At 38.7% G+C, this 17,331-nt stretch overlaps 2 protein-coding genes across 3 annotated transcripts in view; both read right to left on the minus strand.

Moving 5' to 3' along the window:
- Nucleotides 1-261: 261 nt before the first annotated feature.
- On the minus strand, nt 262-4,581 carry LOC107676764 (BMP and activin membrane-bound inhibitor homolog). The gene is made up of 3 exons (XM_016471446.1): nt 4,157-4,581; nt 2,069-2,350; nt 262-1,163 (listed from the first exon to the last, which is right to left on the minus strand). Exons 1-3 carry the CDS (start codon nt 4,230-4,232, stop codon nt 736-738), a joined length of 786 nt encoding a protein of 261 aa, XP_016326932.1. The 5' UTR covers nt 4,233-4,581; the 3' UTR covers nt 262-735.
- A 4,268-nt stretch (nt 4,582-8,849) lies between these two features.
- LOC107676763 (WW domain-containing adapter protein with coiled-coil-like) overlaps nt 8,850-17,331 on the minus strand; it is a 40,357-nt gene continuing 31,875 nt past the window's right edge. Inside the window, exons 8-13 of one of the 2 annotated variants that reach the window (XM_016471445.1) lie at nt 16,137-16,259; nt 13,680-13,828; nt 13,485-13,600; nt 11,413-11,647; nt 9,468-9,595; nt 8,850-9,367 (exon numbers count right to left, since the gene is read on the minus strand). In XM_016471445.1, coding sequence (XP_016326931.1) covers nt 9,298-9,367; nt 9,468-9,595; nt 11,413-11,647; nt 13,485-13,600; nt 13,680-13,828; nt 16,137-16,259 — 821 coding nt within the window. In that variant the 3' untranslated portion in view covers nt 8,850-9,297. Of the gene's footprint in view, nt 9,368-9,467; nt 9,596-11,412; nt 11,648-13,484; nt 13,601-13,679; nt 13,832-16,136; nt 16,260-17,331 lie in introns of both variants that reach the window. The other variant, XM_016471444.1, reaches the window with a different exon arrangement.

Below are 17,331 nucleotides of genomic sequence, written 5' to 3' on the forward strand. Positions count from 1 at the left end.
CCAGTATTAATCCCAAGAGAGCAGCCGAGAGAGCCAGAGAGATGTAATGTGTCCCTTTTGGAGGGGTTTCAGAGATGACGCAGTCAGATGAAGGGAACTACTTTAGAACAAGGCCCCTGTGTCAGTTTCCCTGCTACTGACTGACCTTCCTTACTCAAACACACACACACACATACACACACACAGAGAGAGCTTAATAGAGGTAAAAACACAATTACACAAATGTGTTTGATTAATGAAATCATAAGCAGAGGCATGTGATTTGTTACAGTCAAGATTGGTTCCTTTATTCATACAATTTGACTACAACCAATCTTATTTGTACCCTGGTGTCAGTGTAAAATTCTTCAAAAAAGCTGCTTCGAATGCAACTTTCCAACCATTCCACAGTCATCTAGTCCGTTTTATACAAATGTGCAAAATAAGACCGTCTTTACGAATCCTTCAGCCTTCAGTGTCATTCCAGGATCCACAGGACACGGCTCGGTGGGGAAGGGGTGGGGCTTGCAGTCCTTAGCTCCACCCCTTTCATATTCACCACAGCCCCACAGTGACCGGCCATTCTAATTCAAGTAAAGTGCTCTTTTGAGAAAACACAAAGATTTGCGTCCTTGAAATTTCTTCGCTCTCCATGGAGACAATAAAATAACACGCCGAGCGGGACGATAATAAAATTACGACAGCAAACTACAGAGTTACCCTTTTGTGCCCTAACAAGGAAGCTCCGAGTACGAGTCATACGAACTCCAGCTTGCCATGTCCTGTGTACATCCCCCAGTGCACAAGAGATAGGAGGCGTTCGCCTCCGCTTCCTCCTCCCGTGCACAACTCCGTCTGCCGCAGCTTATCGCAGCCCAGACAGCAGTTCTCATGTCCCGTTACCGGCACCATGCACTCCAAGTCCAACTTGGCCACGTGGCCTTTCTTGGCATGGTGGTGTCCATGAAAACTGTAATGCAGGCGAGACAGCATCTGTTGGCGCTGAGCCTGGAGACGCTTGTTTTCACTACGAAGCATTCGCAACGCCAGCATAATCAGCAGAACCAGGATAAGCCCACCTGCGATGGGAACCGCTATCACAGCCGCCCGAAACCACACCTCTTTAGCGGATGCTAACTCTTGCACCCTTGTGATCAGGTTCTGATTGGAGCTGTAGTATCGGTCTAGATAGAGAGAGAGAGCATGGTGAGAACAAAGTGAGATTTGGAGCTTAGGGAATGAAAAAACAGCAGGAGGTTTAACGCTAACGTGTTACGTTTATACTTGTTCCACTCTTTTTTAATATCTCAGCGCACCTTTTTCATTAAACAGGATTATATTTATGTGCTTTGAGCCGTCTGTCAGAGGACGCTGTGAGAAGCACATTCCAGCACAGTGGGAACGTTTCATGATCCACGTGCAATAAAAAGTATGTGATCTGAATCCAAGTGCTAAAAGGTAAACTGCCAGTTACCCGCAAACTCGCGCTGCACTGGAAACCATTAAATATCAGCCTGCAGTTTGGAGCCGTGAGAACAGTAAAAGACAATGTGTGTGCACGTGTATGTCTGATACTGAAGTATGTGTCACAAGGGTCCATGTTTGCACAGGATTGACGTCAGACATCAGTAAAGATAGTAACCTACTTCGATTAGATAAAAAAAAATATCAAAGCATTAAAGGAATCACTGTGTCCTGTTCAATGCCAGACAGTCTGTACTAAAATAGGTTTATAAAACCTTTATAAAACTTATAAAGGTTAACAGGACAATTTACCCAAAAATGAAGATTTTGTGATCATTTATTTAATCATTTATTCACCCTCGTGTCGTTCCAACTGTCTTCTGTAGAACAAGAAGAAAATATTTTGAAGAAGGTTTCAACTGCTTTTGCCTATACAATGAAAAGACTCCACTGACTTTCATTGTAAGGACCAAAAAATGTTCCACAGAAGAAAGGTCAAAATGGAATGACAAGTAAAATGTTTATTTTTGGGTGATCTATCTCTTTAAAACGTAAAACAAACAGCTAGCATACAATACAATCTACTCATACAGCTTTTGCTTTTAGTCAGATTTGTGTATCTTACCTGTCGAATCACCTCGAGGGTGCGTGAGGTCATGCAAACCTCTGTAGTTACACATATCATCATGACAACACTCTACAGGAGAGGAGCTTCCGCTAGAAACATCCACGTTTTTGCTGGAGCACACATCTGCTGAGTTTAATAGCGAATCTACACAGCCATGTGTTAGAGGTGAGTTCATGTTTAGTGGGTCCAGGACCTTGGTGAAGCAAGCGTTGAGCTCCGATTTACACATGTATCCAGTGGCAACACAGTGCGGTGCGTCACAGTAGCACCTGATCTCTCCTGCAAAACAGAAAAGTCAGAAAAGATCAAATATGTAATTAATTGATATCATTGACATTAATGCACCATCTTGGATATATTAAATCATAAAACAACTGTCCTGATGTGCTTCCAGGAAACTCTAAACTTTCCAAGGATTCATGACACTAATTCTGTTAACATTTTAAACCAGCACCAACAACTGCAACTGAAAATTTGCCCGGTGTTGCGTGGGAACGCTGAAATTCCCAACACATCCATTCCAACAGAAATTGAGCATTTTATTAGAGAATTAAACTTTTTAACGTTACTAAGATTTCAAGTACTGCGACTTAGTTAACTTTTTATTACCAGGATAGCATTCTTCACTTCACCAAAGAGGATGTTAATGAAAATAAGCAACTGTAACTAAACTACTTAAATGTTATGCTAGAGGAAGGCAAAACGAGAGGACTAACAGCGCTGTGACTAGTGTTTGTGTCAGAACACTAATATGTGGCCATTTCTGTTCAACACTGTAACTGTGTGTCATGGCTTTTCATGCAAGGGATCCTTTTAGTCTGTCTTATAAAACAGGAACCGTGTAACTTATAGTTAGTGGTTTGTTTGCCAAAGTCAATTTCTTTCAACTCAAATGGAAACTTGTAAAGGGGGGTGAGAGCAGGACTCTCACTAATCTTCAGTTAGCACGCAAACTCACTTGTGGTCAAACCTGGCATTAAATCGGAGGGTAACTTTTAAAGGGACAGTTCACCCAAAAATGAAAATTCTTTAATTTACTCGCACTCCTGTTGTTTTGTAACTGTATGACGTTCTTTTATCTGAAGGAGATGTTGAGGACCGACAGCATCAATCACGCTTCATTTTTATTGCATCTTTTATTAACACAATGAAGGCGAATGGTGACTGAAACTGTCACTCTAATTTTGTGTCAATTTTGATTCAAAATGTGAAAGACGACACAAAGTACTGATAGTTTAACATTTCGCGTTTGTGTATTACGGTTATATTGTAGGCTATTTCAGTGGTCAGTCAGTTCATCATTATTACCTACCGCCAAAACTACCACTGCGCGTGGATGTGAAACAGAACACTAAACACACTCCACGACACGAACACAAATAAACACGGCCTTTGTGTTGTTGTAAGCTGCTTGTGTACACTGTCCAAATCTGGAGGTACATGCCATCTCATTAGTGTAAGAAATCGCTTGAGGTCTTCTTATCAGTTAGGCTAAATCGGTTTATTATTTATTTGATCTCTGATGGTGGTGGTGCATAGAAACGAACCATAGCACTCTGTTCTTGGCGAGTGTTGCAAATCAAAGTTTAACTAATGCCCAGAAAATTATATAGCTGTGTTTTGGAGCATAATAGCTGGTTTATAAAGCATTATTAAACGACCTTAGAACAGCCAAAATAGATTAAGATGGTTTTTGGAACATGTTAGCAGGTCAACCAGACTTTAGCAACACATTTTAAACTGGAGCAGGCTTTAGACCATAAATAGATGTATGAAACGCTGGATTTGAAAATGGACGACTGAAGTCAAATGCAGATAAAGTTATAAAGGTCGTTAGTGCACAGTTGTAAGAATAAAATGAACATTTTATAATGAATTGTTTACATATTAACAAGTTTACTTGTAGCATTAATTACAATTGTAGCCACGCGTTGAGACGTTTTTTTTTCTTCCGCAAACAAGGCCAGTAATTTAGTGGAGAAATGTATATATAAGGACTTTTTGTGTTTGAGCGCTGCAGCTTAATATGCTCTCAGTGTTAAATCTTGAGCGCTTTTAGAAACGACTACATAATCTCAGTCTTACCTTTCGTGAGAAGAACAGCCATCGCACAAAGTTCCAGCTGAAACCAGAGAGAAACAAGGCTAGAATGGCGATCCATTTACAACTGCTTTTCCTTGTCTTGATACCCTGTGGCAAGACCCTCCGAATGGTTTGAGGACTTGTTACATATGTCCTACATTGATTGCTGCATTCCCAGGGATCCGTGAACTGCGCTGTATCCGAAAACAAACGGGAACAGAAAGGCTGTGTCTTGTTCCATCAGACCAACTCCGAACTACAAAAACATTCCTTGTGCGTAACCAAACCAATCCGTCATACGTAAGAAACACGAATATATACACAAATAAAACGGATTCGTGAAATAATACAAAGAAAAATCCAAAAGAAATGAGATTTGGACAACTATCGTCGATCGGAGCAGCGGCTCACTGGCCGGGGAAATTTCACTGGATCACTTTTGTGAGCAGTGTGGCCACGCCCACATGAACGTTCATTGGTCTGCTTTGTTGGTTCATTTGCATACACTGTCCTATTGGCATTGGTATTGGTTCACACAGCGGTCACACAATTTGTCTTTCCGCCTACAGATGCTGGGACAGAATCGCACGATGAGGCAGGTAGCAAGAAAAAAATAATAACATAATGGTTATTAAAATGGGAGCTGGTGTGGCTGATTACGAAACAGAAACCTAATATATTGTATACTCGAGAATAAAAGATCCCTAACAAAATCTTAATGTTTGTCCCTGAGGATAGAACTAATAATGGATTTCCAAAAGTGATCCAGTGAAACTTCGCCGGGGATAGTTGTCCAAATCTAATTTCTTTTGGATTTCTTTCTTTGTTTTGAGAAACGCGTTAAACTATGTTTCAGTGCTTTGTCAGCCATATGACAGTGTTTCCCAGGCTGCTGGAGGTGGATACTGCAGGCCTGCACTAGAGAGTGGATGTAGGCGGGTCGGTTAGAAAAATTAGCAATCCAAAGAGGCACATGGCGCCAGCGAGACGACACAGACAGACAGTGACACTCAATTACACCCCAGACAATCCCATGCAAAACACACAGAGCACAACGATCGATATCTCAACTGCCCTACCCGCCCTAATGTGTTGAGCACTTTGATCAGGGCATGTGCTTCACAATTTAAGGCATTTTGGGCAACCTTGAACCATAAATAAACAAATATAATGTTCTACAAATATAACCAAGTCTATAGTGATGCAGTAGGCTATCTACACAAACACTTAGACCCACCCATCAAACAGTAGGCTACGATGTCTTTTATTTGAATTATTTTAAAATAAAACAAAATGAATGATTAGAATAAAATTAAAATACTTTTTGCTGAAAAAATATCATGTCGTTGATTTGAAAAGTCTGCCTGAAAATCTGTGAGGTTACAGGCTAATACGGTTTATTTACCTAGGCTACATAACTTTTGTGCATTTAACTATTTTGTTGTGTAAATATTTTGTGTATCTCTCTCTATTTATTTATTTGAAGAGTGAAAAGGTTAAATAGTTAATTGACTTGAATAAAAAAAAAAATCATTAAGATGTTAGATGTCATTTTTGGGTTACAATTTTTGCCCTACGCCCTTTTCTTTTAATTAAAACTTTTTCTTTTAATTCCTTCTAATCATTCAAAACTGGGCGTTTACGATTTTTAATCTATCAGATTCACAACAGCATTCATTTCAAAAATCGCCAGATCCCTTTGTTGGAAAGTTAAGATGTAATATGCTTTTATTTATTTCATTAATAATTTATTGAGGCAAGTTTAATGGATATAATAGGCTGGTTAACTAAATCAAAACAGATTTTGTACACACAAAGATAGATAGATAGATAGATAGATAGACAGATAGATAGATAGATAGATAGATAGATAGATAGATAGATAGTGGTTTATTATAGCTAAAGGTAGTGACGGACGGCAGTGGTCGGGAAGTGTTTGATGATGAGAGACAGACTGAGAGACGCTCACATCTGATAGACGGCCATCGATTCCGTGTCAAAGGCTAAAGACAAGCCATTCCGCTTCAGGGGACACATTCGGAGACCTACAGAAATGACCGGATTGACGGCAATTATCCTAATTGTTGGCAATTTCACAGAGGCGCCTGTTCAAAACCAGTCCTCCCTTCAAATGGCGAGATTCACACCTCCACAGACTCATCTGAGAAACTGCCCTACGAAACATCACTACCGATACTTCTGATGCTCCGGTGAACTGTTTTTCTATCATTCTTCATTTGACCCACCTATAGCTAATTCAGAATATGACCTTTAATGTTTAGTAATTTCGCTATGAGTAATGAGTATTCAGCCGTAATTCACTCCAAAGAACAGTTTATTCTCCTAATTATGAGGAATCACAAGATGATGTGGAATACAGTAATCATGACTTTCATAATAAGCCTATTAGTCTAAATGTTCTCAAGCACATTACAATAATTTAGCAAATGGGACGTTTTTCGTAGATTAAAATTGGGCACCAACTTTTTTTAAATTTTTTTTTTTTAATTTTTTTTATGCAAACATGTTTATCCAACTTCGTGTCAAATAACATAACTGTTAATTAACATTTTCAAACAACTGCATAGACGATTTGCAAAGTCTTTCTGTTTGAATTATCAGGTGCTGCCCTCTTGTGTCCAATTGTGAAAATGTCTACTTTTTATGTCCATGTTCAGGGTTCCAAAGCAATCACTTAACAAAACATTAGATATAATTGGTGAAGAAACTGTACTGACATTTGCTAGCACATGAAAGGATCATTTATGCATGATTACAGGGGCCACTTTATGCTAATTTGGCTCAGCTGATAAAATCGGATAGGAATAGCCCAAGCCCTTTTAACTATACAATTTGAAATAGCTCTACACTACACCGATAAAAATAAATTGGCCAAATGCCATGTGTTTTTCTCCCTTTACAGTTAAATTAAGTTTATTAGCACATGCTATTCTGCTTTTGTTCTTGAATCCCAGTAGAATAGCTAACAAACTATCGTCAGCGTATTTTTAGACTTTCACCAACCTTGTCATGCTTTAAAGAAGAGTTATAAATATGTTTCTTAAATCATAAAACAACTGATGTTGAGTGACTCGGCATGCTAGCATAACATACTCTTCACATCTCAAGACCTCAAGCTGAGGCACAGCTTTTAAATGATGGCGCACACATCATGCGGTTGATGTGCGATTAGTCGAAAGGCATTTAAAGGCCATATCTGTTTCAACTCCTCGTTTCTCTTTGACCAGTCCACTTCACAAAAAGCAGTATGACATTTTTTTTTTAGTACATTTTCAGTATGTTTTTGTATTCTGAAGTATATTCTGATTTTTTTTAATCCACGGGTAGACCCTCAGATGAAATGTCTGGACAGACGTAGAACACAGGACAGGTAACTTCTGTCCAGATCTGATGTAAAGTTTAGAACGGAAAACCGAAGAAAATAGGTTTTGTCGGGACAAAAAGACCCGCAAGTCTTTCATATATTTCATTTCAATTAAACATTTTTAAGTTTTAGTTGTCACTGTATGAATAAATATTCCTTTTGAGATGTGCTATTAAATTCTTTTTAAAGATGAAATTTTAAGAAGTCGTAGATGACAGAAAATGTAATCGAAATGTGAAAATAGGGGTAAAGTGCATGAACATTTAAAACATTTAAAATATCCAATATCAACTGACAATCAACTGATATACTTAATGTCCTCCAAATAGTGTACAACCTAGGTTTTATGCAAATTTTTGGCTAATTTAAATGTTTTGTAGTAAACTCAACATAGAAGAAACTAAGACATACTGACAGAATACTAACCAAAAAAAAAAAAAAGTACAACAAAATTTTAGTTTAGCATGTTTATTACAATACATACATTTCACATTTGACCTTCTGACCCCAGGTGGAAAATGTGTGGTAATAATTTATGAATACAACATATCTGATAGACTAGTAATCACTGCAACTTTAATAAAACTTTAACTTCATTATTACTTAGCAACTGTACATAGGAATGAACTCTGGTTTTTAACACAAGTTGCCACAGCAACTTGTTCATTTTTTCCTTTTTCTTTTTTTAAAGTACAGTTTTCTTTTTTTAAAACAAAACAAGGGTACAGAAAAGAAATAAAAAGAAAAAAATAACCTGGAAAGATTAAGAGAAAAGAAAAAGGGGATTCTGGGTGACAACCAGTCTTCATCTCCTGCTAAAGGAGGTGAGGGAGGGGAACGACATGGGTTGAGCTGCAGGAATGATTCTCTTTCTCTCCTTTCATTCTTGCTCACATTCACTCCATCACGTAAGCAGGCACTGGTGTTGACCGTGGACATATCGCTGGGCCATTAGGGGCAGGTAGGAGACCACTGAACCATTGTGGACAAACATGATGTAAACCCCCTCAAAAGGCTTGGGGTGAGGGAATGAAACCATTATAGTGCAACCAGAGAAAGAAATAGGTAAACTAACCAATAAACCATGTAGCATTACTACAACTTTTCATATGTAGCGAGAGAAAAATTGACCAGTGGATACGTGTGCACAGTTGTGAGAAGAAAAAGAGTTGTGTATGTCATCGTCCTTGTTAAATGTCCCGGTCGACTATGTCCACCTTTTCCATGCAGGTCTGGTACATGCTCAAGGCAATGGTTCACAGATCGTATATCTGAAGAGCATTTGTTTTCTTTTTTTTGTTGTTGTTGTTGTTTTTTAATCATATCATTTAAAAATCTGCAGTCAAGAGTTCTACATATGGTGGCAATGAGGGCACTTGAGATCCCAGTCTGCCTTGGTGCTGATTAGTTTAACGTTTGGATGTCAAAAGCTTTGATAGGCATGGCTTCCCATGGCTTCATCTACAAAATATATTCACAACATGGAAATAACATCTACAAATAATCTACATGTACCGGGACGGGGCGAGGGCAACTCCTCCGAAAACCTCTCAACGCCCCCCTCTCCCCTCCCCCCACCCACCCTCGGTCCAAAGCAAGACCTCGCTGCAGCTCGTTTAATGTAAGACTGGGCCCAGAGCAGAACGCAACAGAACTTTGGTTCTCCAGGGTTCCGCACGCACGAAATGGGTTTTGCCCACTCATTCACCTACCCCTCTTCTCCTCCTGTTTCAAGACCACATCGCAAACCCACAGTTCCTCAAACCATGAAGGAATTTTGATTCTTCAACTTCTCAAGTTCTTTAATTTGTTGTCTCAAAAACAGTATCCTGTGGAGAAAAACAAAGGGAGAGCCAAGTTAGCATATTTGCGTGATAATGGGATTCACATGCACATGCTCTGGTATATGAGAAAGTGAAATGCGTTGACCTCTGCTCGCGCAACGTGGCCTGGATCTCACACACTCGCACCAGTGAACGCAGGTTCTTAAGCTCTGTGCAGTTCTCTGACATGTAGATGCTGCCCATGGTGTGAGCCTCTTCACGTAACCGTGAGGCCTGGAAGGGAGAGTGGTATGTGTATTGTTAGCAATGCAACAAAAACATCTGTATTTCGGTAGCAGACAGGTGGATGCCAATTATTTGTGTTCAGCAGCCCAGTGCTTAATGAATACAGTCCAATGCTGTGTGTTGAGGCTGTATATGGTGCTAACTAGTGTTAATTTCGTTAACGAAAACTATGACGAAAAATGTTCGCTGATGAGCTTTTTTCCCATGACTAAGACAGGACAAAGACGAGATAAATCAGTATTTATCTATGCCTATAATAAATCAGTACACTAGATGAGGTAAAATAAATCGTGTACAAGTCCACATTCTATTGATTTGTGCTTACTGGTGAAAGTGCAATACCTGAAATGCAAAAGTAAATTTCTCAAATGACAACAATCATTACTATTATAATTTTGAGCAAAAATAATTTGTATCAGTTTAACCATAATACAGCATGATGAAAATGTGACTAAGATTTCATTGACTAAAATCTGACTAAAAAGCTCATACATTTTGTTGACTTAAACTTGACTAAACAAAATTAGGACAAGGTTGACTAAATATGATAACTAAAATGTACATTTGAGTAAGACTATGACCAAATTAAAAATGGCTGCCAAAATTAATACTGCTGTATGGTTTTCATGAACTAAAACTAGACTAAAATACTTTATAGATTTTCTTTGACTAAAACTGGACTAAAATGTTGAGACTTAGTCAACTAAAACTTGACTAAAACTAAATAGGATAAGGTTGACTAAATATGATAAAAACTAAGAAGGACATTTAACACGACACTAAGACTAAAATTGAAAATAGCTGACAAAATTAACACTAGTGCTAACCTTTTCCTGAAATGTCTTCTGAGACCCTATTAAGAGCCATTGAGTTATCAAATGGTCAGTACTAAGAGAACTAGAAACTCTTTTTAACTTTTTGAGCCGTAAACGGTAATAGTCGGTTATTTATTATTATTTATTTTTTAGTTTTTTGAAGTCTCTTATAGCCATCAAAGTAGCATTTATTTGATTAAAAATACAGTAAAACAAATATTACATATTAATAAATATAAATATTACAATTTTATTATTTTTTTATATTTTAACATGTAATTTATTCCTGTGACAGCAAAGCTGACTTTTCAACAGCCATTATTTCAGATCCTACAGAAATGATTCTAATATGCTGATTTGCTGCTCAAGAAAAAAAATGTATTTTTGTTATCAATATTGAAAACAATGTTGCAGCTTCATATTTGTCAAACCTGTAATACTTTTTTGGTCCCACTTTATATTAAGTGGCCTTAACTACTATGTACTTACATAAAAATAAGTACAATGTACTTATTGTGTTCATATTGTATTGCAAAACACTTCTGCATCTCCTTTTGCTTTTGCACTTTTGCAGGTGGGATACGGGTAAGGTTAGGGACAGGTTTGGTGGTATGGGTAGGTTTAAGGGTGGGTTACGATGTAAGGAATGGGTCAACAGTGTAATTATAAATGTAATTATAGAAATTGATTACAGATGTTATTACATGCAGGTATTTAAAAATATATATAATTATGTAAAAACATGCATGTTCACAGTAAGTGCAATGTACCAAATGATTAATGTAAATGTAAGTAGTTATAGCCACTTAATATAAAGTGTGGTATTTTTTTTCTTTTGTCAGGATTTTAATGAATAGAAAGTTCAAAAGAACAGCATTTATTTGAAATAGAAATCTTAATTTTAAAAGTCTCTGTCACTTTTGATCAACTTACTGAATCCTTGCTGAATAAAAGTATGAATTATTCACAAAAAAACTTTCGTTTCCATACCTGTTTCTCCACGTGCTCCGCGGGCCACCCTTGCACATGTTTGATGAGGTTCTCATTGAAGTGTGCGGCCAGCGTGGGTGTAAAGGAACATGTTGCCCTGCCTGGAGCTGTGCTAGCAGGTACTGAGCCCGGGGGCATTGCTCCGCTGACTACACCTGGTCCTTGACCACCACCATTATTACTGCTGCTGTTACTACCCATGTGGTTTGGACCTGGAGATGGACTTCTCTGACTGCTGCAAATCACAAACAGTGGATGGGTCAATGTCTTTCTGAAACAGCTACTTTTTATGTGCATCAGGTCTTTACAAATCCATTCATTTAGGGTGTGTTCACACTTGTAGTTCGGTTCGTTTGGTCCGGACCAAAAAGGAAAATGATACATTTGGTCCTGGTCCACTTAGCGTTCACATTGGCATTTTTGACAGAGAACCTAAAGACACCGAACCTAAAGGCATAGTGATACGTTCACAACCAAATTGGTCGGCTTGAATGACATATATATCGTGACAGAACTTACCGAACACCCCAAACAAAAGGTGCATTAGACTTAAAGCGGTGTTGCGGGTGTATAATATCAAAACACCCATTAACCGATCAGTCTGCTCAGCGCCGCTTTAAGTCGAACACACCTAATGCCATCTGCTGGACTAAGCGTGCTCATTCTTGCTTGTACATATAATTTTATTTTCACCTGCAAACTCACAAGGAGCTCATAAAAGGCACTTTTACCTCATCGTTGCTCCACGTTTGCCCTCTGCTCATTTTGTTTTGGTTACACCGCGTCGTCAAATCATGTCGCATAGCGTCGCATCTTGTCATTACTTCCTGTTTTTGGTCCGTGTTGCATTGCTTCCTGTTTTTGGTTTGTTTAGAAGGATTTGGTCCGTGTTGCGTTCATATTTCATTCAAACCACACCAGAGTTCGTTTGGAAGGGGACCGAGACCCATCTTTTTAGCAGTCTCGGTCCGCTTGTTTGGTGCGCATCAGGGTTTGGATGGCAGTGTCCACACTTACTCAAACGAACCGCACTAACAAAGCAATCACACCAGAGTTCGTTTTAATCGAACCAAACATGACAAGTGTAAACGCACCCTTAAAGGGATAGTTCATCCAAAAATGAAAATTTGATGTTTATCTGCTTACCCCCAGGGCATACAAGATGTAGGTGACTTTGTTTCTTCAGTAGAACACATATGATGATTTTTAAGTCCAACCGTTGCAGTCTATCAGTCTTATAATGCATGGCAATGGTAACAAAATCTATGAGAGTAAAAAAAACATGCACAGACAAATCCAAATTAAACCCTGCGGCTCGTGACGACACATTGATGTCCTAAGACACGAAACGATCGGTTTGTGCCAGTAACCGAACAGTATTTATATCATTTTTTACCTCTAACTTCTGAGCCTGCTCGCCTGAAGTTATGGTTGCTTGCTCTTTGGCTGGATAACAACACACCCATTAACGTAAACTACGCCAGAGCGCGTACACACCTCGCACATCGGATGCCGTGCGCGCGCTCAAGAAAGTTGGACATTGCGGTGAATCAGAGGTAAAATATGATATAAATACTATTCGGTTTCTGACACAAACCGATCGTTTTGTGTCTTAGGACATCAATGTGTCGTCACAAGCCGCAGGGTTTAATTTGGATTTGTCTGTGCATGTTTTTTTTACTCTCATAGATTTTGCTACCATTGCCATGCATTATACGACTGATAGACTGCAACGGTTGGGACTTAAAAATCATAATTTGTGTTCTACTGAAGAAACAAAGTCACCTACATCTTGGATGCCCTGGGGGTAAGCGGATAAACATCAAATTTTCATTTTTGGATGAACTATCCCTTTAATGTGATCCTAGAACATCAAAATCAGCAATATCACAAACAGCCAGAAGATGGCAGTCAAACACCGCAAAACAAGCCACTTTGAGCTGAGCAAATATGGCTGCTGAGGCATACATTGAGCAGTTCTGTACCCATAAGCCTACATTAAACTTATTTTGCACATTTGTTTTTTTTAGAAAGTTGAATCGGTTCAGTTATTTCCAAATGTCTTAAGTTACCTCTGTCTCTGCAGCGTCCGTGGAGAGTTGCTGTTGTCGTGATGTTTGTCTGTGGGGAGGGACTGCTGGGACGATGGTGGAGGGAGAGAACTGGACTTAACTGTCATAGTGTTTATCTGAGAAAGATAGGGAGAATGTGTTACAAAGCCATACTTTCATTTGTGACATCTGTCATCTCATTTGACAGCAGTATACCTTGGTCTGTGAGGAGACTGGCGTGGTGCTGAGGGGGGGTTTGAGGGAGGCTGTGTTGGTCTGCGGTGTGCTGATTCTAGGAGACACATACGACCGAGGAGAGGAAGCGTCTGACGTCAGAGACATCGGAGACTGGCTGGACTGCTGGGCTACTTCACAGGACAAAAAGAGAGAGAAGACAGAGATGAGGTGAAGGGATAGTGTCTAATCACAACAGGCATGTACTTGGTTAACAAATGTGGTTCTGGCTCTGATTTCAATCTATAGTTGCTGTTGTTAACGTTAATAAAACTCAAAACACAGAAATGAAGCTGAAATGAAATAAAATATATATTAGAAAATTAAAATATAAACTTTTGAAATGTTGCCTTGGCAACTAAATGAAAAGTTTAGTTGAAGAACTAATATTTACTCTAACGATCCATCTATCTATCTATCTATCTATCTGACACACTGAGGCCATTAACAGTCTAAGAAGCTCACTCTGACTTACTGTTCTCCTAAATACAGTGGTGGGCAAAATTATTAGAACACTAGTATTTTCACCAGCTAAGAAATGGTTTCAAGTCAGTTATTTCTATCTTCTGATGTAGTGTCAGTAGGAAATATCAGTTTACATTTCCAAACATTCATTTTGCCATTAATTGTAATAATCCAGTGAGAGTTTTGTTTGTTCAAGGAGTCTGCCAACAGCCAGAGCTCCACACAGAGATCTGATCTCATCATCCAGTCTGTCTGGAATGACATGAAGAAACAGAACAAACTGAGACAGACTAAATCCAGAAGAACTGTGGCGACGTCTCCAAGATGCTTCAAGAGACCTACCTGCAAAGCTACCTGAAAAACTGCGTGCAAGTGCACCTAGGTACCTTAAGCTGCTATAAATGCACCAAATATTGATTTAATTTAGGTAATAGAGGTTAATTGAAAAAGAAAATCTATTTATGACATTATTTTTGACAGCATCCCCATTTTACAGAATTTTTGAAGTGCCTAAACTTTTAACAGTAATGTAGCTTTGCAGGTAGGTTTCTTGAAGCATCTTGGAGGTGTTGCCACAGATCTTCTGGATTTTGTCTGTCTCAGTTTGTTCTGTTTCTTCACAGAAACAAATCTGTTTCTATAAAAATGGGGGGGAAACAAAAGCCTTATATATATATATATATATATGTGCGCAGAGTTGTGTACACATTACTTCCATGTGCATTAGTAAGAAAAGTTCTGCTATAGAGGACTATAGAATCACCAACTTCTTCAAAGCACAGAAACACTGTCTCCTAGTTTCTTCTAATTTATAAAACAATTTTATCCTTAGACTACATTATGCAATATTTTAAAACAAATGCCAGAATAGGTCTGATCCCATTTCATATAAAATTCACACACTGTGCAAACAATATGAAGTGTCATTAGATAGACTTTATATTGCAGTATGCAAATTTATCCATGCAGCACAGTACTAAAAACTGCCATAGCAAATCAAAGAACCAAAAAATAAAAAAGAAACACAAAAAAAAAGAAAAAAGAAAGAGCTTCCTATTAATATCCTAGTAACTTTGCAGTGTTTCCCAATAATAATAATAATAATGAATTATTTCATTCAAATTGTTTTGTTCTCTAAAAACACCAGTGTAAATGTAATTTGGACTGAGAAATTATCACAACTAAAGAGGTTAGAGTACACTTTAATGTCCAAGCACAAATCAATGCAGATTTTGTTTACTTTGGTGACTGAAAAAGGATTGGAGTTCTTAATTTTGCTCTCAAAGTGTACAAAACTGGTGCATTTAACTTTAAAATTTACACATTTTTACTAAATCTTGATCTGGTATTCACCGCACCACAGTCCCACAAAAATCCTATGGAAAACACTGACTTGATATCCAAAAGAAAAGAATTGAAAAGAATTGAATTCTCTTTCAAGCATTACTACGCTTGAAAGGTCAACTACACAAATGTGTCAAAATGCCTGTCTAGCCAAGTATTTACATAAAAGCTACTGGTTATGAAGATACAGCCTATCATTTATTGTGAACATGCAATTAAACATGTAATTTAGATATGGCCAAATAACAGATGCTGCATGACAAATCCATATACATATAATTTTTGAGGCCCACGTGGCCCACCATTATCTGCTCAGACAGCAGCAGCCAAGCCTGTCTGTGTGTGTGTGTGTGTGTGTGCTAAGCTACCAACCCCATCTGCTAACTCAAGGAAGCTGACTCAGAACCCCACAGCTGGCACGAGTCGACAACACAAGCAACACAACCTCATGCCAAAAACAAATCAAAACCATGAGCTCAAGTTATGAAGTTCAAGATCAGGTCACAAAACAGAGCAAACCTTAAAACCACATGTGTCAAAGCCATAATTTGGATGGCATTGTAGCACAAAACACAGCAGGTTTGAAAGTAAAAGGTAGTACGAGAGAGATAGCAGAGTGTGTGTATGTACCTTGGCTGGACAGTTGAGTAGCCTGGGAGAGCAGAGTTGTGATGTTGAAGGCAGACGGACCAGCAGTCAGGATCTTATGGAGCATGGACTGCAGCGAAGCCTGAGTTACTGCAGCCGTGAGAACTACAGAGACACAGAGAACACACAGAATGAAGCAAGAAAGCAAGGACAAAAGGTGAAGACAGGAAGAAGTCAAAAAGAAAAAAGAAAAAACCTAACATTGAAATCAGAGTCTGCAGGAAAAACCCTTTCTTTACTAAATGCTTTGGTAACATTAAAGGTGCAATAGATGATTGTCTTCAGAAACATTTTTTTGTTATGCTGGTTGAAATTCTCTTCACATCCCAATAGCAATCATTAAGTTAAGTGATCTAAATGTATTTATCTGTAGTTATATATTCTGTGGAAGGCGTAGGACCAAGAAATGTTCGTCCAATCAAGTTTAATTGGCTTTCCTACCTGCCTGTCAGTGTATTAGCATACCTCTGTGCACTCGGTTCGTGCAGACAGGATACGTCATCAGCGCGTTCACGCACGCTGTGCAGACAGAGCGAGAATGGCAGACAAACATCAACAACCCGATCTTCATTCCTGGTATTGTACTACTTTTAAAGTTTTCTCACCGGTGAATGACACATGACGTAGCCCAGCGGTTCTTTCGGATGAGATGTTAAACCGAGGTCCTGACTCTCTGTGGTCATTAAAAATCCCATGGCACTTCCCGTAAAGAGTAGGGGTGTAACCCCGGTGTCCTGGCCAAATTGCTCCCCTGGCCCTTGTCAATCATGGCCTCCTAATAATCCCCAACCATTAGCATTTTCCAAGATCTCCTACCGCACCTTTAAGCACTTGTCTTTTCGGTCACTGGTGAGCAGTTAGAAAATCTGCAAGATTTCTCTGAAAGGTTGAGTGTTTGTCTCAGTGCGAGTGTTCCACCAACATACTTATGTCACATCCCTTTACAAATGAGTCTGATTGGGGCTGAAATCACTCCATATGATATACATATATAAAAGAAATAGACCAATTAGTTGACTAGTCATTCAGATAATGTACTGACTAGTTGATTTTGCACATCCCATTTACTTGTCAAAATACTGGATCATTAAATAACAGATTATTTTACTACAGACTAGGCTTGCCGTGATAGACGGTGCTGACGGTGATACCAGTGTTAAGCCGCAACACCGGTTAC

Source organism: Sinocyclocheilus anshuiensis, unplaced genomic scaffold, assembly GCF_001515605.1.
Source record: "Sinocyclocheilus anshuiensis isolate Anshui unplaced genomic scaffold, SAMN03320099.WGS_v1.1 scaffold576, whole genome shotgun sequence".
NCBI classification, from domain to species: Eukaryota; Metazoa; Chordata; class Actinopteri; order Cypriniformes; family Cyprinidae; genus Sinocyclocheilus; species Sinocyclocheilus anshuiensis.

Bases quoted from the DNA above. Each gene is read 5' to 3' on its own strand.
- LOC107676764 (XM_016471446.1), bottom strand. From the start codon at position 4,232: ATGGATCGCCATTCTAGCCTTGTTTCTCTCTGGTTTCAGCTGGAACTT. The intron at 2,351-4,156 runs GTAAGACTGAGA...TCTGTTTTGCAG, and splicing joins GGCTGTTCTTCTCACGAAAG to GAGAGATCAGGTGCTACTGT. The intron at 1,164-2,068 runs GTAAGATACACA...CTCTCTATCTAG, and splicing joins CCCTCGAGGTGATTCGACAG to ACCGATACTACAGCTCCAAT.